Source organism: Camponotus vicinus, unplaced genomic scaffold, assembly GCF_025532165.1.
Source record: "Camponotus vicinus isolate PSW18456_S1 unplaced genomic scaffold, iyCamVici1.0 SCAF_8, whole genome shotgun sequence".
Taxonomy (NCBI): Eukaryota; Metazoa; Arthropoda; class Insecta; order Hymenoptera; family Formicidae; genus Camponotus; species Camponotus vicinus.
The window spans coordinates 18,343,319-18,369,292 of NW_028141980.1; the positions used below are offsets into that span (position 1 = coordinate 18,343,319).

The following is a 25,974-nucleotide window of genomic DNA, read 5'->3' on the forward strand; positions in this document are numbered from 1 at the left end:
CTCTGCATATATTCTTTTCTTATATATTCTAATACAAAAAATTAGTATATATAGGAGAACTAAATTGCAAATGTTTTTCTTGTCTCTCTCTATCTGTCAAAAAAAGATTTTATATAATTATAAAATTAAGTATATACTTGTGTAACGACGAGAATACATTGACCTCGCCGATCACACGATTATTTCGAGGTCTCGCCGTTACTTGCTTCGATACAAAGTGCACATTTTCACTGTATCGCATCATGTATTTCATCGTATGCTTGTATCCAGCGCGTAGACACGCGATACGTTGTGTACGCGTGTTTGTCTGACCAAGTGCATACGCATAATCACGTCGTCGTCGCCCCTCGCTTCGTTGCCATCATACGGGAATGTAATGCGTGGGTGAATGAAGCATGAGGTTTAGAACTTTCTGTAAAAAAAGAAAAACATGTCGTCCTCAGTTTATAAAATATATCATAAAAATTCGTCGTAAAACAACTTTTTATTTCTTTTCACGATCCACGCATTACTTATATGCTTGATATCAAATCGTTCAATTATCTTTGAAACAGCAAATATGGAGATAAAGTGAATATTTATGTAATATTAACGAGTTGTACGTCAAATCGCAAAGAAATATTTTAGACATTTTTAAAGAAAAACAAAACGTAAGTTTCACAGATGACTATAAAGACGGAGCAAAAATTAAATATGACAGAATATAAGAAGAATATAAAGAAGATTAAATCGATCTTGTGTTCAGTGGGATGATCGTGATGTGGCATGATTGAAAAAACTTGCATATTGACTTTAAAATTAACTTTTTAGCGTACTTTAGATCTGTATTATTCTAATTTATTCAAGAATATATTCTGATCTGAACATAACGATTTCTGATGTTCCAGGATATTCTACTTTCAAATTTTCTATAGTAGACATATAATATCAGCTAATTTTATAAATACTGTCGAAATATTGTCAAAGATTATTAAATTCCAAATTAATTGAAAATTTTTAATAATCTGGAAATTTGTGTAAAATTAATTATTAAAAATTCTTAATTGAAATGCACGTACGCTCATATACATATTCTTTTACGTAAATTATCAATTACTATTACAACATATTATTTACTATTTAATTTAGTATTTGAATTTTATCGTAAACGAAATAATACATTTATGATTAGAATTTCGTAAAAAAACATTTATTAAAAGTATCACAAATATTTAACGTCGATGTTCGCACATAAATCTGACATTATCGGGTAACTGATGTTGGGTAATATTCCTGACAGACATTGGAAAAAAAGTTTCTTTTATTATATAAATTGAAAGGCACATATAGACGCGCGCGTAGGTGTCCATTCATTCGCGACAGACATTCGCGCGCATACATATTTCCGCCGCGGAAATTTGTAATGCGCAATCTGTACACGAACCATGGCAAGAAACACGTTGCTTTATTGTCGGTCGATACTTCATGGCAAGAATTTTTCTTTACAATAATATATCCTTACAAACATATATTAATCCTTGAATTCTTCAATATAACCAACTTTGAAAATGTATACATTTTAATATATTGCTACTTTATTATCATTTATTAAACTACGTATGTCGCAAGAGTATGTGTGTATCTTCGATTAACATGTATATAATAATAATTAACACTAATAATTATAGCTTAGCATAAAAATTACACATTTGGATAGAGAAATTCTGCCAAATATTGATTAAACAATGATTTCTCACACACTAAAAATAAATAATCAAGTCATTACGAAAGAATTCGCGAAGAGTAATCGGTCGATGGGCTAAGCAAACAGATACGTGTACGATACGCTTACGTGTCGAGGTATAATAAGGTTATTATCGAATAAATCGATAAATCATCGGCGTGAAAGTCTATTGTCAGTTCGATCAGCTGACATTGACAGCGCACTAGTATGGCGGTGAATCGCTAGCGAATCATCATCCCGGATTTCGAATCTTCCTTCAGTGCGTGCGATCGCGCCTTTTCTTCCGGACGTGTGCGTACGTGCGTGCGTACATTGCTCTTTCTTCTTTATATCATCGCTCCTCTCTCTCTCGCTCGCGTGCGGCTGCTAAATTTAGAGTATGATCGACCGGTCGACGGCCGTCCATGCTATCGGGACAAATAGCCCGGCGATAAAGTCATTCGACAAGCGCTCGAGAACAGGCTGTGAGTCTCGATGAGAGAGAACATAAAAGATCGAAGCTTCTGGCGAACGCCTCTTTACATCTTTATGTTGCATTCGTGAACAGAGAGATAGTTGCTTTCGAATAGAGAAATCTTGTGTCTATCTTCTTTAATGCAATAATCCGCGATCGCTAGTGTATTGATTTAATCAATTGGCTGATTGTGTCAGTGTATTTATTTGTGATTTCCATCGCGTTTCTCCATATGTTTTCTACGTGCAGCCTATTCGATCGATACATTCAAGATGGGAGCCAAATGGGAGAATTCGAAGCACGCGAGTGATATTTTTGAGAATAAAGTGGATGAGATTTGCTATGATACACGGTGAGTACTCGAAAATAAAAACAGAAATTTGAGTCTATAAATTTTTATACTACTATTAATAATTTTTTTCTCAATTTTTCATTCATCTTTGAAGAAGAAGAGGAGAAATATATATAAAATCTTTCAAAATAATCATATAATCTCATATATTTCAATTTAAATTTTAAAAAATTATAGCTATTTTAATATTATTATTATTTTAGCATTTTAATGTAAAATTTAACGAAAATGAGAAATAAAATCAAATATTTAAAATTGAAATGAAATATATTAGAACAGATTATGATCTATTAGTAAAGTTTCAGTGAGAAAAAATTATCTTCAAATTTGAAAAATTTATAACTTATTAAATATATCTGATATATCTGATCGATCTGGGACATCTCTTGGATGTAGATAGTTTGCACGAACTATTTAGGTCTGCTTATGTATTTTCGTCGGAATACATTTCGCGGATATTGCCCGAAGGTAATTCGAAAAGCATTTTGGTAGCAGTTATTCTCGGATGCTTGATTTCTACATGTGTCATTACGCGCATTCAGATGTAAAAGGATTTATGTGTATATCTGTCAGCGGGTTGTTTTAAGTTCTCTTCACAAATGTATACGTGCTATATTATACTACAGGTATATTATAATTAGCAGCATAAAGTCATCAACAGATATTCGTCGTAATAATATGGTCGTATTATTATTTCTTTTCTTCATAAATTAGATATTTAATCAAAATATTCTAAATATTATAAATGATTTAAAATATGATATTTACAAATAGTTCATAAAGGATGAAATTTTTTGCATATAAAGAAAATTATAAATGCTAAAAATATAGCTATTTTAATATATTACTTATTTAAATAATTATTTATTTAATTCACATTTATCGTAGGAATTTACAAATTATAATTTTTACTCATAAGAATAATATTTATCTTATTTTAATAAAAAGAATACAAGCAAACTTCTTCGTTTCCTCTTCTAAATATTTTTAAAAAATTATTTTTAATTTTTGAAGAACACCAAAGAGACTTACAAAATAATTTGTGACAGTCATACATGTATACGCCGTACATCACGTTCGAACTTAAAGTTCTTTGGCATCGCGCCACACTCGTGATATAGCGCGTGTCTTTACGATCAGGATAAATAAATGCATCGTGCTTGTGACAAACGTACATCATTGTCCGAAATTGCATTTCTAAACCTGGGAGCATATATATAATATTTTTCGATGGTACGCAGCGACCTAGCATATGTAAAACCGTTTGACATGATGAATTTGTTCTATTTTACGATAGGTTATATTAAGACATACATATATAATTATGCTATTCATCTTTAAAAAAATAACAAGTAGTTTTTATATATTTTTTTCTCTAATCATTTTTAAAAATATTACAATTTTAATTAAAAAATATGAACATATACTTGGATTCTTTTTTTACAATTTCAAATTTTCGTTTTTTTTTTTTGTAAAAATCTCTAAAAATCTAGGCACATTGACTCTATAATATCCAGTGGATAAAATGCCCTGCGGACAACGCGGATTAAGAAACGCTGTGTGTTATATGTGTGTGTGAGTTCTCCACCTTGCATAAATCGTCTTAAGTTATTACTCTGAGACGGAGAAAGGTCCGCACTAAACGTCCCCCCGTGTAATAAAACGCGATAAGTCCGTTAGCAGTCTCGCTGCTAAGGATTCTCCGTCTAGGAAGCCTGCTGGCGAGATTGTATCGTCTTATATAGCACTTTGAAATGCATTTGGTATGTTCAAACGCAAAATGGCTGCGACAATATAATTCCTGCTATAGATAGAGAGATTAGACCGAAACGATTCTAACCGATCGATCCAGGATAAATCTTGAAAAACATCCAGAATTTAAATATATTTTATTTTATACAGATAACATTATGGACATATGGACGATATTTTTTTATTCACGTCGTTCTTCAGCATAAACAAAAATGTTAGAAATTTTGTGAGATACCTAGTGCAGAGATGGAAATAATTTGTCTTTTTTACATTAACTAAAAAACGGCTGCAAAATAGATTTTCGCCTAGATGACAAACTGTGCACATCTCATTGAGATGTAATTTGCACGCCAATTTATTTGCGAGTTTAAATAACGTGCGCGCAAGTGCGATCACGCGAAACAGGAAGACAGCGATGATAAAGGATCGCGCGGAAGATATACGCTAAGCAGGCTATTTGTATAACATGTGCTTTACGATTAACATAGTCGACCGTCTGATTGCCACCGGCACTCTTGTCGAGATAACGAGGTCATTCCTTTGAGATAATCCTTATCGACTGGGATGCCACTGACTGAGACTCTGGTTGCAATAGTTACATTCAGTGTTGAAACGAACGCGCATCCGGATCGTTATCCATGCATTCCACATGGAAAATATTTCGCGTCTCTAGTTATTACGCTTAAGTTCCACGAATGTTTTGAGGTATGTTGTCTACGTAAATTCATATCCGCAAATGTACAGGTATTTGAAAATTTATCGTTTAATCAAAGGTAGAAATTATATCTTCCGAATATATTTTTGTTAATTTTCTCAATCTTAATTTTTAATTATTTTAATTGTAATTTAGAATAATTTTAATTAAATATCATTGTGCTGTGCAATATATCATTCTGAAAAAGGGGAATAGACTGGAAGCAATCACTTCCGTTACTCTAATTTTAGTTTAAATAATGTTATCGTATTTTTTCGTGGAAAAATAGAATAATCGAGGCTATAAGAATATATAAGAAAAATGTTTGATTTTTATTGGAAGAAGTGTAATTTTCGTTAAGTGAATTAGTAGAGAAAGAGAGAGAGAGAGACTTTTCTCATCGTCATTAAATTCGCATAAACATGAAGATAGCGTGCATAACGTCATCGAGACATCAGAGGTAACGATGACGAGTCGAGCTGTCACGCAACGTAGGTAGTTTACATCATATTTCTCTTCTTCATTTGGCAGTTACACTCGTCAGAAATGTTCGGAGATTGTCTGTTCAAAGATTAACCGTAAATAATTCGAAATTGTCATTCTCGATAAAGATCGAGGTCAGAAGTGGCTACGTCGGATAAAGTTTCATAGAATAGCTGTTATATAGTATATAAAATATATATTATATATTAAATGATGATTTTGGTATTTTTTCAATATTAATTAATAATGGATATTTATATTGTAGCAACATTAAAAGTATCATCGCATATTAATATATTAATTAATATATTTTAAAATTTTGTGTGTGTTATAAATTCTATAATAATAGATTCCTTTCTTATTAAATTCAACAAAATTTTATTATATATTTGTTTGTCTACACACACAAATATACAATCATATGCACACGAATCTTTAATTTAGCAAATCATAAAAGTAATTCTCGTGTATGGGAATATATATCAAGAGATTAAATTAATTAATTTTTTTATTTATTATTTAATTATTTAAGATTTTTTAGAAGCAAATATATATATCTTGATGTAGATTTCCTTTTATGGCTTGAAATACTACTCTGACTCATAATAAAATCGATGTCAATGTTTTTAAACGCTATCGGTTTCGCCTGTCAAAGTTAGCTTAATGTATCGAGGAAACAAGACTTTCCTCTTTAGTTGCTTAATGGAAAGCGTCTGGCTTTACTTGAGTGCTATAATCAGTGCACGCAGTGTGGTACACAGCGGGTTCGCTTGAAATTGCAATTCATGGAAGGTCATTCCGACATATACGCTAAAGAAATACGCGAACTATAAAGATAAACGCAGACGAGGCTAATGTGGCCATAATATGAAACAGTTGCGAACAAACGGGGTATCTTCGAATCATTTGAAAAATGATTTACGATCCAGGTGACAAACGTGTACGTTGTTAAACAAATGTCACAAGCGTTTATATCTTTTTTATTATACTTTAACGTATAGAGAGCAGAGTTATTTCCAATCTTTTAACCACAAGCTGTTATTTTTATCATGAAAATTCTTTTCAACTTGTACCAAGCCAAAATCGTCGCAATCATCCAAATGGGATAATGATAGAATATTAAGTGACACTCCTGGAGGATGAAAATATTTCAAGAATATATCGGGATATTTCGATGCAATCTTAGCTTTAATTTTTTTATATTTTACATTTACGTATTTCATACATATAATTTGCCATATTTGCATTATGTGTATTCTCGAGAAAGTAAATATTCATTAATTCAATTCACGCGATCATTAGAGATGCATCGAATATATAATCGACGATGTCTGCGTATTGTAACGGAGAACCAGCGCGGAAGACGGTGACATAAAGCAGACGAGCGCTATCCAGGACAATGGTTCGTAATGCAAACCAACGTCCAAAGGTCGTCATCGTGCCTTTTTCAACGAGCAAAACATGTCGTTTTGCCTCGCCTCACCTTGTTTCGCAAAGAACGACGAGTCAGTCGAAACTCGCACGCGGATCGGCACGGAAGGCAATTTAGCGTAATCGGTAAAGCTCGCGCGATATCCGAAAGATCTACATTAAAATCAGGAATATACTCTCTCGTCCGATACGCACGATCTTCAAGTAGGTTGTCAAGATCACCCATCAAGAGATTAGAATTGAGTAAGAAATACACTTATCGCATCTAAAAGTAGCCTCGATACGACAAGAAAACGTTGATAAAGATTTGTTACAATATTATTTGTAAATTACAAAAATGTATTATGATGTAAAAATTCGATTTCGATTAAAAGTGAGGAACATTGAAAAAAGAATATCGTATTTGAATGACGCAGAATTATAAAGATACAGTAACACGTCGTATTCACATCATTCTGCTACGCAGAGCACGTAAAATATCACTATTATTTCTCTTTTTTTAAATTAATTGTATGATATGATGTATCAATTAATTAAAAGTCCATAAAATACATATAAAGCAGATTTTTTCGCTATCTAAGAAAGTGGTCGAGGGAATAAAAATCATTTGGCATCGGTTTTGTGCGTCGTGCAATTTGTTTAATGGTAGTGTGTAATAAATGATGCCATAGAATGGAAAAAACGAAAAAAATATTAGAGAAATTTATTACGGAAAATAATCTTTTATTATGTGAAATTTTGAATATAAAGAATAAATTTATTGCATGGTATTCAAGGCTTTTTGGAAGCAATTAATAATGCAATTTTCTCTTTTACAATCTTTAACAAATCTTTTGTTTTTAACGTTTTAATAATTAGTGTGCGAATTCGTAACTCTTGAATCATATAAAAAAAGATACAATCGATAAGTCGTGATGTAAATGGGGAAAACACTTTGATATTTCTGCTATGTCGTAAATAACATTTGTTTTTGCAAATCATGATTAAGAAAGACATGATTCATCGATTGCGTCAAATCAATACGAAAATATCAGAGAAATAGTTGTATGAATAATTATGTGTTTTATGAATCAACATAAAAAAAATCTCCATATTTTTTCCTCGATATTTGAATTGAATCAGAATTAAAAGCATATTATAAGAACATTCATATAGTATTTAGTTTCCATCAATAAATAATATTTTGTATTTAATTTTCATCATATCTCAAGTAACAATATTTTGGAAAATTAAGTTCCAAAAAAAAAAGAGAATGACTAAATGATAAAACATTATTTTAGAGTTAGTTTATAGATACAATAAATTTTTCAATTCGACGAGCCTCGCAAACAAGCGGATTTAACGATGCAAACAAGGATAGTCGATTCATAATCGCATTAACTTAATTTGATTTCTCGAGTCACGTGTATTTCAGTAAAATGTCATTACATCGCAGCTCTAGACAATCGCGTTTAGTTTGGTTTCAGTTTTATCTAATCGAAAGCCAGGTTGATATCGTCACGCACTCTTTTTTCAGACGTTATTGCACGGTTTCTTTTCTTATCATTTCATCGACGCGATGATATGGTTCTTTAAAAACGCTTCGTATACGAAATTTCCAGTTTTCGTCAACTGTGATTAAAGTCCCATCCTGACGGAACGGTACAGGATCGCTCGAAAAATGGTTTGGGACGACGGGCTCTCGGTGAAAGAAGTGACGGAAATGAAGAAGAAAACACCGCGATTTCCGTCGCGCGAGCGGAATTTCGCGATGAGAAGACGCGGTCCTCGGAGATCCTCCTCCCTGATCCTCGGAGGGGCATCGCCGATCGGCGTCCCCCCGATCGAGCCGCAAGATGCCGCGGAACCTGATCGTCACACGTACAAGGATCCACAGAGATGCAACCGAGATTGCAACGTGTAAGAATTTATTTATTTTTATCGATGCATATCGCGTCACGCAGGCAAAGACGCATAATTTGTCGCTGCTTGAGTTAATCTATCGTATAAAAAAAAAAGATGCATGCTAATGAAAGTGCATTGGACCCCGATAATCCCGATAAATGCAAATAGGAGAGTTTGTACGCATATAATATAAAAAATATGCATATTATACATCATGAGACATGAGTTTTTGATTTATTTAAATTTTAATTTCAACCTTAAAAATATATCTAAAAGGACCAATTAATTAATTATAATTAATTAATGATATATATGTAATTATTAAGTTATTAATTTAATTATTATATTTTAGAAAGAAAAACCCCAAAAGTTATTTTTTAAAAATCTTATACAACAACACAACACAGATAAAATTAATAGATATAAATTTTGTGATCTCTCATATAAAGTGTGTGATCTATGCAAGAAGAAACGTGCAACAAATTATTCACGTTTCATAACAATTTGCCGAATCGGTTGACGGCGATGGCGGCTGTCGGGATGACTTATTGTCGTGAAAGGAAACGACATATCGCGCGCGCATAGAGGTCAACAGCCGTCCTTTCATTTAACGAGGTCATTAACGAAACATCCTCGTTATACTGGGCGTGTGTCTTAACAGAAACCCGAGGGAGACAGTAACCTGTCCCTGTCCGCTTTTCACGGTTCATAAGTCGACGCGGTGATTTATCGACGAACGGCGACAGCGGTAGCGGAAGCTAAGCTTCTTCAGCGGGCTGTGCTCCTCTTCTTGTGCGCGGCTCATCGGATTTATGGGATCGGACGAGCGACTAATTCATTCGCGAGCTCATGTTTGTGCACCCTCGCACAAGCGATTATAAATTCACGCGAGATGATCGCGCATGTGTCAAGTTAGGAAAACATTATAAAGGACTGCTTTGATCAATAAGATATGTACTCGGATGGACGAGATATCGTCATATTAGCCAAGCTAAATTATAAGTTCAGGAGTTTCCAATTAACTCGAAAAATACAACTGAATTATACGTGATTCTATCGCATCGAGTTGGCACGCCTCGAAATTTACTCTGGATTATTTTATTCGCTCGATGATAAATACGTGCTGAGAGTGAAATCAGAATATGAAGCACAAACGTTTTGGATTATGCATGACTAACTTATCATTTCCGCGATTTAATATGTATTAACGTAGATTGCCAAGAAAATGATGTGCCGAGATAGTTATTGTTGAATAAACTAAAGAAATTAAGTATTAATATAACTACTAATAATAAGTATGAAATATAAAACGAAAAATAGTACTATATAAATATTAATATAAAATATGTATATTTGTGGATATATTACAAACAAAAGAATGAAAAATAGGATATTATAAATATGTTCTTTGCATTTTTATATCGTTTTGCACTCTTTATAAATTTTTTAATAATTTAACAAAATGAGATATGTATTAAATGTTGAAAAATTCTGAATTTATTGCAATTTATTATATTTTTGCGACCAAAAATAAAAAATGATTCGAAAATATATTAAGATATTATACAAAAAAATCCAATTTTACTTGCATTATTATTAAGTTGCAATTGTATCTCTTCATATTTTACTTTTTCTTTCAAATTTATTTAAAAAATGTTAGTTTATTCGAACGTGTCTTTAAAGTAATTTTTATCAATCTTTTTGTGAATATGTATGGTTGCGTCTGTTTCGTAATTTATGTGTTTACATGTTAATCATCTGTTTCATGGGTCTATTAAATCTTCTTTCGCAAACATTTCGCGACAAGCTTCAAATGACTTAAGTCCAGCTTGCGTGGAACACGCGGATGTAATCTTTCTCTTTGCGTTAAGTCTTTCGAGCATATGTATTTACGTGATACAAAGTCGTGCGGACATTGTAGTACCTTATTGTAGGAGCATGTTTCAAGAACGTAAATTCAATAACAATCTCCCACACGCGATATGCTATCCCACGGGATCAATGATAACGAGATCAATCAATGGTTTCGTGATTGATAACGAGATCAATCAATGATGTCGTGATTGATAACAAGATCAATCAGTGAGATGTACTGCATTGCTTAAACGAGCATGTCTAATTCTCGTTAAAGTTACATAACACGCATGTGCAATATCTTGTTATTTACTCAAGGATTGAATACACAAATACAAGCCACCGTGAAAGCTTCAAATTTCAATGTATAATTGGACGAAAATGTGTTTATATAAATATATATATAAATACATTTTCATTCAATTAACATTATATATATACATGTGTGTGTGTGTGTGTGTGTAATTTGGAAAATAGTTTGCTTAAAAGTAAAATTAAATGGCAAGTAAATAATAAATAATATTACACAATTAATATTTTTTATATATACACATATGCTAAGGCCATCTTACAAATTTCACATATGTTTTCGCAATTTTAACTATATAATAAACGAGTCAAACATAAAATTATAAATACATTGCCATGTGTCACGAACGAAAATAACAAAGGACTGCGGTTACAGCGCAGTTCCGCTAAATTCCGTTAAAGCAGTTAATTAGTAATTAAGTTGCCATTTGAAGGAGGGCTTGTTATAACAAAGTCGCACGCGCCGCGCGTTCCAAGTTTTACCAGAGAAGTTAGTCGTCGTTCAACCCAGTACACACAGCACGACGTCAAACTCTCGGAAGATTAATCTTCGTGCGTTCGTGAACCAGAATAAGTTACGGACTCATTGCCAAGGTGATCCATTCGGCAAGCCCGGTTCTCCGTAGATCACGATTCAACTTTGTCGAAGCTCATTATTTTCTCTGTCGAGGTATCATCTCGAAAGACAACAAACAACGGAAAATTTTCAGGATAGCTAAATCTCCACAATATTATAAATCAAATAAACTGTTGAAGTCGAGTTGGACGAATGAAATACTATGCTGATAACTTGAAATCACATCCATTATGAATAAATTTTAAAATAACGTACTGTTCTCAGTTAAGACTTATATTCTTCGTCTTTTTAAAGCAATAAACAACGAAAAATATATCATCAGTAAACTGACGTAACTTTTCGCGTTGCGTTCTTTTTTTAACAAGCGCACATGCAATTTTCGCGAAGCACTACTCATAAATTTAAATTGTTTTTTTTTTAATAATTAATTATTCAATAATTTAGGATAAAGCAGATATGTGACATCAAAAATATATTTTTTTCTATATATTTAATATTTTTTCTATATAACACTTATTATTTAATATTTTTTAGCAATGCTACATTAAGATAATTATAACGATTAATAAAAGCGAAATGATTCTACATAATTCATTTAATCACAAAAATATGAAATAAAATTTACATGAAAAGCGCAACCGCACTTCCTTTCGAGACGCAAAGATTAATTATTATAATTTAGTCGTTAATGCTGTTGTTAATCATTGTTAATAGTACTTGGATTATATACCAGCATGTGTGACGTGCCTCGTAAATCTCGTACATTGGCGTGCAAGTTCGAAAGGGAGGCGCAACGTTTATGGCCCATCTCACGAGAAAGAGGGCCTTTTCGAGGAGCCGAAGAACCGGGTTTGCCAAAACCTTGTCAAAACTTATGTCACGGATTTGCATGGCGGAACTACGCCGCCGCTCGAGCTTGGCTAATGCGCTTGCACCGGGTTAATCATCAACGTTTCCTTACGTAAAGTCGAACGAATTAAATGCTCAAACGTCCTCTCGATGTATCTTCTGACGCAAATTTTTGAACGTGTAGTCCGCCGCACGGCTATTATCGTTTATCACGCAAATATAGTCAATTACACGGCTTGCGAAATGATTTATAGCGAGTTAGTTTAATGACGCAGTAATTAAAGTTACTATTAAGACGATCGACCACAAGCACGGAATCGCATTAATAACGGCAAACATAAATTATCATATTTTCAATTTTCGTTTTACTGCTTCCCGAGTTGTAAAAAAGATCACTTGATTTTTCTACAAAGATATTGCGAAAAATATTCGTTTACGAATAATGTATTTCATGGTGAGCATAATTTGAAGTTAAACACTGGCAAAAAAATTTGTTATTAAATATAAAATTGATAATATATTTGATGAGCATAATTTGAAGTTAAACACTGGCAAAAAAAATTTGTTATTAAATGTAAAATTGATAATATATTTGATGAGCATAATTTGAAGTTAAACACTGGCAAATAAATTTTTTATTAAATATATCTTCTACTACTTAGGAAGAAATATACTAGAACTTACTTCTTCTCGAACATCTAAACCTTATGAGCGTTTTGAGGCGATTTTTCTCTACCTTGCATTATATAGGAAGAACACAAATTTTCATGTCGTTAGAAGTGCTGAGTATTCGCCTGATGGTCTGGTGCGTGCATAAATCGAACGCGTGTCTTCTTTAACGAGCGAAGCAAAATGCCACAGTGTCATTTTACACGGCAACTTACACGCTCGACACTGGTCGGAATCGGAGCTAAACGCCGGCCTTGCAACGTGATCTTTATTGGAACACAAATTGCTCGTACTACCGTTTTTCACCTGCGATATAGAATTTTTCGTCACGGGCAACGAATGATAAAGTTACAAATATGTGCAACCAATCTTGTATTAATTATTTGTAATGTCTGACTGAATAACTTATACGATCAGTCAAATTAAACATGTAAAAATTATTCGTAAAATTCTAATATTATTTTCTAATATTCTAACATAATTTTAACATAATTTTTGAATACGACAATTAGATGTTTTCAGTAAAACTAGTTCAACAAGTAACTTGCAGATTAATATCTTCCGAAGAATGAATTATTTCTTAAGGATCGAAAAAAAATAAATTTTAAAATATTCTTTTTTTAAATTTATTCCACTCATTATGCAGTAAACATTTACTGACTGTTTGAATTATTGAAGCTGTGTAGGTTGTAAAAGAATCGAATTACGAAAGAACGCAGAATGCAACGAATGTTGCACCGTCATTTCGCGAAATATCCTTCTGCTCGACATGTCGTCGCATCAGACAAACGATTCCCATTTGCGTCAAATGTCCCGAGTCATTCGAAAACACCCGATTGAGGCCTGCAAGCTACTTTGAAACTCGACCGAGTTAATGAGAGCTTTGGCCGAAGCTTTCGACTGCGAGCAACAGACGCGAGCAGAGTCGCGCTTGCGCTATCGTGACGGCATGTCGTTTCTCTCGCAGTCACCCGGTATTAACTATACTATAGGTACACACCTACCATCGTCATCATCGTCGTCGTCGAAGCGCATGGCGCCAGTTTGAAGTACGCTTCTCCTGCGGATGCACTCTTGCGTGGAGCGTGTCGTTGCGTTTCTCATGTCAGGCTAGATCCAATTTTCCCAGTTTCATAGTGTCGGAAAAAAAATTGTACCTCATAATCGACGATTCCGAGGAAAATGGCAGTGACAGTTGAAGAAGTCATTGTTTTACAATCGCGTTGGGATGTTTATTTATAGTGACAGATGATTAAAAAACGCATAATTGCAGAAACTGCATTATATATTCGACGGCATAATCGCATCTTAAAAGATATTCGAAAATATGTGTGAGTGCGCGTACTCGTCGACTTGAGTTATGCATCATTTAGTATGACTTGGACTGCAATATTGATGTTGATCAATTCGAATAATTAAAAAAATATAGTTTACAATTATTTAAAATTCACTCTGATAAAGGTAGAAAATCTAATAATTGAATTTGAACGAACGCGTTATAAGAAACTCGCTTTTTTTATTTCTTTATTTGGTGTAGAATACATTTTCTCTTACCACAAAATGATATACAAATTTACAACAAATTCTACACTCGTTGTTCGACATGATTTATGATATTTGTGACGTCTATGAATTGAAAAAAGTGCGCAGATGTATATAAAAAAGCATGATGATGCAATGATGTAAGAATATGTCAATGAATATGTCAAATGTGGAAATGAGAGAAAAATAAAATTAATTAAAATAATTATGACAATTGAATAAATACGATTCTGTAATATTTTACAATTACAAAATGAACACTTATATCATAAAAAACATGTTATAAAAAAGACATGGCAAAAATAAAATCGCATTTATCTCTTAGAGTCGCAGTTTGTGGCGTGCAACACAATCGTAGTGAGGAAAGACGCGCTTGATCAGACACTGTCGCTTTCCCGCTACATTTTATTTACAGAGGCACCCGAAAGATTTCGTTCGAGGCGCGAGAGGCTGCGTTGTATCGTGCGTTATTGCGTCTATTTTCGACGGCGACTATTATCAGCGCTTAATATAGCGTACATTTATCTAATTAATAGCTATTAGCCGAGCGCCCGGCTTCGATTCCCGGTCAGCTTGTCGGCAGGATGTTGTGTTAAGCCGAAAGCTTCCGGGCGTCTGCTTTCATTCGCGACACCTGTCAGTGAATTGATTGAACAATTTACACACTAACATCTATATCGAGCGATCTATGATTTTACGATCTACAAGAATCTATGCTTCCTTCATTTTATTCGTCTCGAAATATTTATTTGATTCAACTCTATGATAGCTTAATTTTTTCCATGCGTGGTAATTAAATATTAGACACTGAATATATAATTTTCATCTACGAAAGATATGACTCTTTCTCCGAGGATCGTGTATCGCTCTCGGTGAAGATGCACGTATTTCGCGGATAAGCATAATGATTATTGTTGCGTGCATATGTCAAGATCTGCAGGAAATCCTAGTTTTAGATCTTGCTCTCTCTTGGCAAACCAAATCTGTAACTGACTAACGGACATCCTCTCTACCGCGATGATTCACCTGAGAGCAAAATAGCTGCTTTCCAGGTAAAACCGTTTCTAAGATGGAAAAGCGTACGTACGCTATTATATTAATAATAATTCATTAATTTTTCGCTGCGCTCCCCGCGTAGAGCTACCACCCTTTCTTGCTTACGTCAATCCACCTTATACAACTTTCATCGACGCCAATCGGCATGTTTTATTCAGCGCGTGCAACAGAATTGTGCAAAAATAGCAATGCATTTCCGTGAATTACGTAAAATGTCAACATCCAAGAATCATATTCTTTTGGCATTTCTATGATTGTCGATAAATTATACAGTAGTCTTTGACAGTCGTGTAAATTCTTCTAGGAATATTACATTATATATATATAAATTAATAAATATTAAATATTTACAGAAATTTCAAGATATAAAATATTCAAGCTATTTTTGAAATTTGTAAATATTTTATATAGCAATATTATTATTTTATAAAGATTCGGAAGATGTAATTTATTATTTTCAGAGGTAAAAAAAATTTAAATTATTATGTTCCATTACATTAAATTTATTTTAACGTAAGATTATAAAAAAGTGAACATTGTACGCTGCCATTTTAATGTTTCGAGAAATTTTATAGGATACTATATACATACAGAGGATCTAAAAATTTCTCGTCGTTATTTTCGAATCGAAATCGGGCAATACGAAAAACCGATACGTTCTTTAATTCCGCTATCTTTAATGCCAGATTTATCAGGATTATCTGCTGGCGGGACAGCGTACAGCACTTCGATGTTATTCGCTTAACACATACATATATGGAAAGCCACGTAAGATCATGGACGTGTCCTCTAAACTCCGCCTCGACAAGTCGATCGAACATGTCGATTGAAAGATTAGCTTCGTGAGCTGACGGCATTGAGATTTACTCAAAGTGATCTGACATTAGCGTTCGAGCGAGAGAAAGAGAGCGAGAGAGACAGATAAAGGGCAAGGAGATGAAACCGATCAAACGAGGCTATCCTCGATATGTCAAATAAACGGCTTAGTTATTAACTTGGTCAGTAGTCAGTTTCAGATATTTATCTTTGATGTCGAGAGGGATTCGATCTCTCTGCTCTTCCAGATCCTTTTTGCGCGCTCGGGCGGGACGAGGGGCCGACGATCTTTCCCCACTATAAATAACCGGACGACTGTGAATCGTGGCGATTTCCGCAATGAAAATAAATTCACCGATACGTGCGTCCGCGTTTCGCTCACCCGTCATTCGCATCTCATGGCAGGACGGGCGCGCGCGCTGCAATTATTTTCGCGAGGATAGCCAGCACCCACTCGCCGCTGATCGTAAAATAAACCATGAATATCGATTTGCCTAAATTATAAACTACGCTCGCACACGTGATATATAATACAACGCCGACACGATGTTTACGTAATAATGTCCGCGCGTCTCGTTTAAGATGACGAGATAAACTGGATTATCCGGAAATACTTTGATACTTCGAATTCGACTCGCTCGAATATATACATATTTTCAGACGATATATTATACGCACACGGATCTTACGGAATTGTTAATATATAGTTTTGAAAAAATTGCAGAGTTTTAGTGTAAATTTTATGGGTAACATAGAAGCTATGATTGTAAATAGGAAATAACGAAGCTTATAGAAAATATACACAGTAAAAAATAAAATGTTAATTTTAATATTTTTCACGTGTCCACTAGAAAGTCCACTCTAAATTCTAAGTTAAAATAATTCGTTCGTCATATGTTACATATTGACAAACTAAAAATGTTAAATAATTGTGACACAATACTTTACGTTTATTTTTGTTACTTTGTGACTTTAAGTGTAATGTAAAAGTAACATACAAATTAATTAAAAATTACATGAAAAAATAGTTACAATAACTCGTAAGAATTGTTGTAGGACATTAACATATAGTAGTAATTATTTTAACTTAAATTATTTGTAATAGAAACATTTGATTTTAGTAAATTTGATTACTTTTGGATGTTAAAGTTCAAGATTATTTGAAGATTTATTTTAATTTTTCTTAGACTTTAACTTTTCTTAAACTGACTTTGAAACATGTTGATTGTTTAAAATGATGAAATTATGTTAAAAATACTCAAAATAATATTCCATTTCTAAGAGACATATACAAAGTGTTGAGTTATGAAGTTGACATAAATGTAAGACATGAAAACGTTATAAAAATAATAACATATAAATTGTATGTTAATTTTACATTAAAGTACTAATCAAAACGTGGTAACACAAGAAAATTTGAACATATGGACGCACAATTTTTTACTGTGTAAATATGTTTTCTCTTATAGGGCATATTACCAAGTTCAAGATAAACTCTGTTTCCTAATCCTTTAACTATTAACTCGTTCTTTTCGAGTAGATATTGATTATCGATAGTTTTCATAATCGCGTCTCGGTGTCTGACGATCTTTAATTAAAACTACAATTTAAATTAAAAATAACCCACATAGGCACATCCTTCGAATAAACTTTCTTGCCGTTACTTGGAGGTTTGTGAATTGACTGATTGATGCAACGAAGCAAGATCGAAGAAACTCAAGGGAAATTAGTATCTTTGAAGACGAGGATGACAAAAACGAAAGCGAGAAATCGACGAAGCATGATGGCGAACACCGAGTCGTCACCCTGAATGAGCGATTGCAGCGGCGTCACACGACGCCGACCCTGCTATCGGGCCCGACGAGGATGAGCCCGAAGGGACCCGGGAACCAGGACGGCCCGAAGATGGAGGTGCGGGTGTCGTGCGTGCCGACACCGGGCGCCGAGCCACAGGGCATCCGCGTCCGGATACCGGAACCGAAGAAACGGCCCATGAGCCCTCCTCTTCACGAGTCCGTCGCGATGCGTACCAGATGTCCGTCCGTCCCGGAGAAGGACTTCTACCGGAAGACCTCGTCCCTGGATCGGCGGGAGCGTTACTCCACCCTATCGGGCGCGGAAATCAAGCGGGGCCTCATTCCCGATTCCGCGGAAGCGTTGCAAACACGCAAGCGGAACCCGATGCTGGATCGGAGGAACCGATATCCGACCATCACCGGCGCGGAGCTCCGACGAAGCATGGCGATCGGCAAGTGTCCTCTCGAAGACGGCCTGGATCTCAGCTTGGCTCCGTGGCCCGGCATGAAATGGGCCTGCGTCCGAGTACTGCACCTCTATTGCAAGGTGTTCGACCAGTTCGAGTTGTTTGAGCTGATTGTTAGGTAATTACGTGTACATGACGGTTGATGATATCAATATGTGGTACTTATTAAAGTGCAAATCTGAATTCTTATATCAGTAATACAAAAGATGTATATATTTCTACTATAAAACATATATATTTTCTTAATATCTTCTATCTATTATATATTAAATATTAATTATATTAATATTTAATATATAATAATTAATATATAATTAATTATATTAAATATAATATATTAAATTTTAGATGTAACGCTTGAAACAATTTTTAGAGAACACTTAAGCTTTATATATAAGATCATTAAGAATATTCATTATTTATTAATAGAATTCAAATATATAAATTTATTTGAATTAAAAATGTGAGTTAAGGACATATATTTTTTAATCATAGTTTGTAAATTCTCTTCTAAGAATAAATTTTACGAATAAAGATTTATCTTGATACCGATGTTTTGGAGGGAAAAATAGCACTTTTTTAAAATTACTCTATTCAAGCTATCTTTGGTTTAATTGACTCATAATTGTTGATCACACTTGTTTACGAAAGATGTTATAATCTGATCAATCATGAAGCTTTTAAAAAGCCGCTAACGTTCAGACGGCCAGTGAATACAGCGTGAACGCAATTAGTTGCCGTTAGTATCAATTAGGCGAAGCCTGTAATAGTTTTCCAGTGACTGCTTTACGATGGAAAACGGCGAGAAAGCAACGCCAAGCCAAACCCACCAGAATGATTTATGTCGGGCTATGTTTGTAGGTTAATGAAGTTGATTTTTGCGCTTATACGTGTCTGCTCGCGAATCAGATTTTATTAGGCATGCGATCTATTTTTTATCGCTATTGTTATTGTCTTATTATGCTATATAAGATATGCGAGAGGTTATTGCAAGTTCTTTACGTATGATTCTCTGATCAATAATTCGAAAACAATTTATTTTTAACACATTACATAGTATTAATTGTCAGGCCAATCCTTTTATAAGACAAGATATATTTTTCGTCTTTCTTTCTGCCTCTTTTTTACTCTCAGTCGTATTAATATAGTGTAAGACGATATTGTGATATATCATTTTTTTATTCCTTTTTGCATTATGACTTGCGTGTTTTTTCTTTTTTGCGCGCGTTCTCGACGTCCTTTATTTTTTGTAAAAAAAATCTCTCGAAATTTATCGTGCTGTTCCACACGTGTTACATTTCCTTAATAAATTAAACTATCGTATCGGTGCCAGATATCTAATATGAGTCCGAAAGTAAATTTGATGTTTTTAAGTCTCGATTGAATCATAAAGTAAACTAGAGAGATATATTATAAAGTAATATAAATTACATTATCACGAGCAAATAATGAATTCTTGAAAAAACATGTAGAAATAATTCTATATAAATTTTTATAACGAAAATTAAAATATATTGACGTGTGATGTAAATTTGTTGTTAAATTTATGATATTTTTAAAAATAGTTATTACGTAATAAAAATGAATAATAAAGATGCTATATATATGTAGTAATAAATTCCTTTCAAATAAAAAATAAAAAGTTCTGTGCTTTCCATATTACTATTTAATATATATATTTTTTGATTATACTTGTAATTTATTAAATATATTTAATTTTTTATCATAATACTTTTATCATAATAGGTAAGAGATAAAAATAAACAAAATTTTTGAGTGTTATGTGTTTGCTTTTGAATTGATGATGATAAACACACGAGATATTAGTTTGAACGAATTATATAATCCACACATGCAAATATAATATCACAGATATTCAGATGATAAACACACGAGATATTAGTTTGAACGAATTATATAATCCACACATGCAAACATAATATCACAGATATTCATCAAATTAATGAGGCGTCAACATTAATTTGCTCAATCTTATATAAAATATCGAAATACATCCGACAAGTGAGATTCAGGCTGTAACGAGAATATCGAAGAAAGAGACGAATAAACGCCTTGTAAAATTTACGATGACCTTTTATAGCACAGGATTTCTCGCGAGACCGCGTTATGGTTTGTTGGTGAATACAATAATTGTAAGACTGACATTATGCACATGACATTATGCCTTTGGAGACACCTTTTAAAAAGAAAAGAAATACAATAGGGCATAATATGGTGTCCTTAATATCTCTGAATTTTTATGTGCTATTATAAATTTAATATGTCACTGTATCTATTGCAAAATTTTAGATAAAACATAATCATGTTATAGAGACTAGACAATGCAAATTGTGTAACTTGTTATATATAAGAAAAAAACAATAATAATCACACATGGTAAAATACACACAAATATTATTATTTTCGTATTAATAATTTATATAAATCTTGTATATAATTCAAATATATATATATTTCAATATGTACAGATAAAAATGTGTCATTTTTAAAGAGAATTTATATTTTGAAGAGGAAGAAGTAAATTAAATTAAATGTTAAATATTTACTTTATGATATTGACGTCTGCAAAGTGATTTTACGTAAAAATAAAAATATGCAGATAAGAAGGAAAAAATAAATTCCTACCGCTACGCGATATATAATTCGAGTTCTTATCCGGGAATCACATACGAGAAACGTAGATATAACCACGAGGAAAAGGTCTCCCTCGCATTAATGGTAAGGGTCTCGGTGACCTTGGAATCCGGAAGGGTGCGGTAGCAAGCCTTCATAAATGAACGCCGCAAATGCATCCCCTTGATTATACGATCGCCGTTCGATACGATAGTCCCAGTATCGATCTGGTATTCCGCATACGTTCTTTTCGCAAGTAAAAGTTTCCTGTCGCACCCACGTGCCACATGCATATCGATATCTTTTTTTCTTTATCGGGCTACGAATATCATATTTTACCTGTCGCGTTAATCTCACCCACGTTTTTTGCAAAGCTATTCGATCTACGATTTGTCAATTGTCACTGATGAGAGATTGTAAAATAAATGTAATACGAATAAAATATCATAGGTATGAAGAATTGCGTTTACAATTATCTATTTACTAAATATCTATTTATTTTTATAGAAAATATGGAAATAAAATTTTTTTCAGAACTTTAAATATTTCTTCTTGTTTTGAACTTATTGTTTTGTAGTCTCGCAAATTTGATACAATTATAGCGATTATGTCTTCAACGTCTCTCTATAATATTTTATTAATATTTTATTTAGTTACCTAATTATCGAATTAATTAACGTGATGACGATATTTAGCATCAGAATGAATGAAATAGTAATTGGTAAATGACGAAATTGGTAAATCGAAAAATTAGCTATGAACGTTTAAAATTAACAACAATTACATCACATTTTTGTAGGAAAAAGAGAAAAGTGAATGTAAAGAAAAAAGATTATTGGTCCTCGATCTAGAGCGCGTATAAAGATAATAAAAGTTTATTGGATACTTCATATATTACTACACATCATGTTCAGAGTTAATGAACAGCGGTAAATATTTATCAGAGAGTATCCTAGATGGAAAAATTTAGTCGAGAGATTTTAATAGATCACAAGATTCTAATAATCTTTTGATAATTAAATCAAAATTTACGTTGATTATATTGACGATATAAAGATTTTGTTATTCATATCGAGGATTTATTTTTCTTTCAGAAAAAACTGCACCAGCTGTAAGTGTCCGCGAGAGACCCACGATGTTTGTCACGAAGAGTGGGTGTCTGTTAGGTCACGTTTGGGACTTAAAGGTGACGAGTCGAGCGGACCCATTGGTGTGGATCCTAGAGAAAGAGGCCTCGCTTGGGCGCCTCCCGGACTTCCATCGCATAAAGTAATTATATTTTTCTATTTCCTCTTATCTGTATGTGTGTTAATATAAAAGTGAATATTAATTAAAATAGATACAAATTATACGTTTGAACTATGTTACGAAGAGATATCAAGAGATCGCTGTTTCCTACTTAATTTGCTTATTATCAGGTCCTAGATATTTACTTATTAATTAGATATTTACTTATTAATTAAAATGGCATAATGTATAATAAGATGACAGATAAATGATGCATTAAAAACATTAAAGATCTATTACACATAATAAAAAGTATTTTACTATCTATGTATCTAATCAATTAAAATGATTATTATAGCAAAAAATTAAGATACAAAACATATCGCGATCAATAAAAAAAAATTCTCATAAATATTTTTTATAAGAGCTTTTCACTTTCGAGTCGATTCAATTTACTTATATTACATCAAACATCTTTTATCTTTATTTTTTACAGAAGTATCTTTATCAATCTTTTATTTTTTAATTTTCTACAAGCATGACTATCGCATTCTAATTATTGGAAAATCTTTATGCGTCTGTCGCCATTCGTGCACGAAGTGCAACGGACGGGGTGGTTCCCCTAAACAGTCGTTTGCGGTTTATATCGCGAAGCGAATAGGATAATAACGGATGATTGTGGGCGAAGAAAAGGTGGAGGTGCGGAACCGTGCACACAGTAAAATTGTAGATGCGCAAGACGTTTGACGGCCGACGAGAATCTTGCCTGGCATTCCGCCAGTTTTCAGTATTTTTCGAAAAGCTCCGACGCAAAGCTTTATGACTTAGAGCTGGTCTTTATCACCGTCGGTGTGCTATATTACGGAGCGATTTTACTCCTCGCGATTTTTACGAGTCCGAGCCACTTGCGACCAATCAGCAGTGTGATGCATTTATGATGTTTTCGATATCCGTGTGGGATATTGAACCGCATCGTATAGCTTGTTAGCACGTTCTTTCGCCATGGAAATATAAGCGAAAAAAAAATCATAGTTCTCATGTGCAAAAGCCAGAGAAAAAACACATTCGCAATAATATTGGTACTCTTCGAGAGAGATATTGTAAAGAAATACGGTAATCAGATCCCGTTATCATAAACATAATATTTGTCGAAGGAAAAGAGATTCATCGTCAATTTCTTTGTATGTGTGTGTATTATATAACTTTACAGTTATTATTATTAATACCCTTATTTTATACCCGTCAATTTGCACGGTTTTATTTTTATATGATCTCTCTCAGAAAGAGTTCAAGTAAATATTCAAAAGAACAGATCCATGAATTTTTCTCGTAAATTGCTTGTTTTATTATTTTTGTGTGTATAATCTATAGAATAATTTTTTTTTATATTAAGATTCAAGAAGCAGATATACATTTGATGTAATTTTCCAATTTTATATAAAATCAATTTTTTTTTATAAAACAGTCTATCGTACTCTATAAAATAAAAAACTTTATTACTTTTAATTATATAAATAGAGATATTTTAATATTAATTATATAAATTAATATTAAAATATCTCTTTACATTTCGTAATCATGTAAAATATAAGAAATTAAAAAAAAATAGATATTCATGTTTTTAATTAACCAAAGAAAAATTTACGTTTGCTGCATCGATGTTTCTTATTAATATTAATTTTTTATATTAATAATAAAAAATTCATCAGCACTTATTTATATTATTTATTTGAGTAAATATACTTGCAATTTATTATATATAATACATAAAATACTAATGAAATATTTTAATGAAATTCTAATTCTAATAAAATTCTTGCAGATAGAGGAATATTTCTCGATGCTACCAGAAATTGCTATACCGAGACTCGGCACGCCTGGCGAGCGACATAGAGATCGTCAATTGGCGATTCAATTGCCTAAACAAGATCTAGCAAGGGCCTACTGTCGACACTTGGACCCCAAACATGCCAGCAGCGCCGACGATTTTATGGCTGCCAGAAACGAGATCGCCCTGGACATCGGTAGCGTGCAGGAAGTTTTCGAAAGAGATCTCGTACGTACAAGCTTCAGTTTTCGGCGAAAAGTACAAAGGAATATTCTAAATATTTTATATTTTATAATGTGAAAATTTGATAACTGCTCGTCAAGCGAATCCTTTCGATTCAATTTTATTATTTATAAATTCTAAGAAATTCTAAGAATTATTAAAAATTCTAAGAATTATTAGAATTCTAAGAATTATTAGAAATTCTAAGAATTATTAAACTAGGAATTGTTTAATAATTAACAATTCTAAGAATTATTAAAAATTGCTGATATTATTTGATCACTAGTGAGATTAATTTTAAATCGTAAACGAATGTGTGTGTATTGACAGCATCGACGTTTCTAATATTCGCTTTTGTTTCCAGGAGTGTGGCGTGTGCGGATTGCCTCTGAAGTATGGCAGTCTCGCTGTGTCAGCCAGTAAACTGGGTCTCCTTTATCATCCGGCCTGTTTCAGCTGCGCGGATTGCAAAGAGCTTCTGGTCGATCTTGCTTATTGCGTACACGATGACACGCTTTTCTGCGAGAGGCATTATGCGGAACAGCTTAAACCGAGATGTGCTGCATGCGATGAGGTGAGTAATCACATTTTTAAAACCGTTATCCGTTGTATATGAAACATGTATAATAACTATAGTTGACTTGAGATTTAACGTCCTCCTGATTTATTATTGTGTAAAATTCGCGTAAAATGTGTACTATCTTAACTAGTAATTTCATAAAAAATTAAATAATTATATTGATCAAATAATCTATAAAATATTCTATCATTATAAAATAAAATTTTAATATACTAAGGGTACAAAACCAATGATTTCTTGAATTACTTTAAATTTTATTTGTTTAGCTTGAATATTAAGAAATTTAATAATAAAAGATTTAAAAAATTAAAAAGAAATTGAATTGAAATTAATAATAAAGAATTGAATTGAAATTTAATAATAAAGAAATAAAAATTGAATACAAATGAAAAAGAATATATGATAGAATATCAATTTAAAAAGGAAGTTAAAGAACCATTATAATGTAAAAATATCAAAATTCAGAATTTGAGAAAAAATATATTAATATTATAAGTAGTATTATAATATTATAGTATTCGACATATATAAATTTAATATAATAATTTAATGCAACATTTCATATAAACATAAATAAAATTTCCAAATCATTCTTGAAAGTTGCAGAAAATTTGTTAAACTATTATTCAGTATTTTAATTATTTTGTAAAATATATATTTAAACAAATTAAAATTAGAAACTCCTTCTTGATATAAATCAAATATTTATATTCAATAAATCCATTCTTTACAAGTAACAGATAGTTGATATAAAATCTGTTAACATCAAATTTAT

The 25,974-nt window shown here is 32.6% G+C and overlaps 1 protein-coding gene across 6 annotated transcripts in view; it reads left to right on the forward strand.

Moving 5' to 3' along the window:
* Positions 1-25,974, forward strand: part of Lmpt (four and a half LIM domains protein limpet) — a 119,553-nt gene that overhangs the window by 51,495 nt on the left and 42,084 nt on the right. For 3 of the 6 annotated variants that reach the window (XM_083105805.1, XM_083105804.1, XM_083105798.1), the window contains 3 exons: positions 22,437-22,611; positions 24,392-24,625; positions 24,984-25,193. In XM_083105805.1, the coding sequence (XP_082961931.1) occupies positions 22,437-22,611; positions 24,392-24,625; positions 24,984-25,193 (619 nt within the window). Of the gene's footprint in view, positions 1-2,434; positions 2,530-8,490; positions 8,789-18,080; positions 18,827-22,436; positions 22,612-24,391; positions 24,626-24,983; positions 25,194-25,974 lie in introns of those variants that run through there. The other 3 variants (XM_083105806.1, XM_083105803.1, XM_083105802.1) reach the window with 3 other exon arrangements.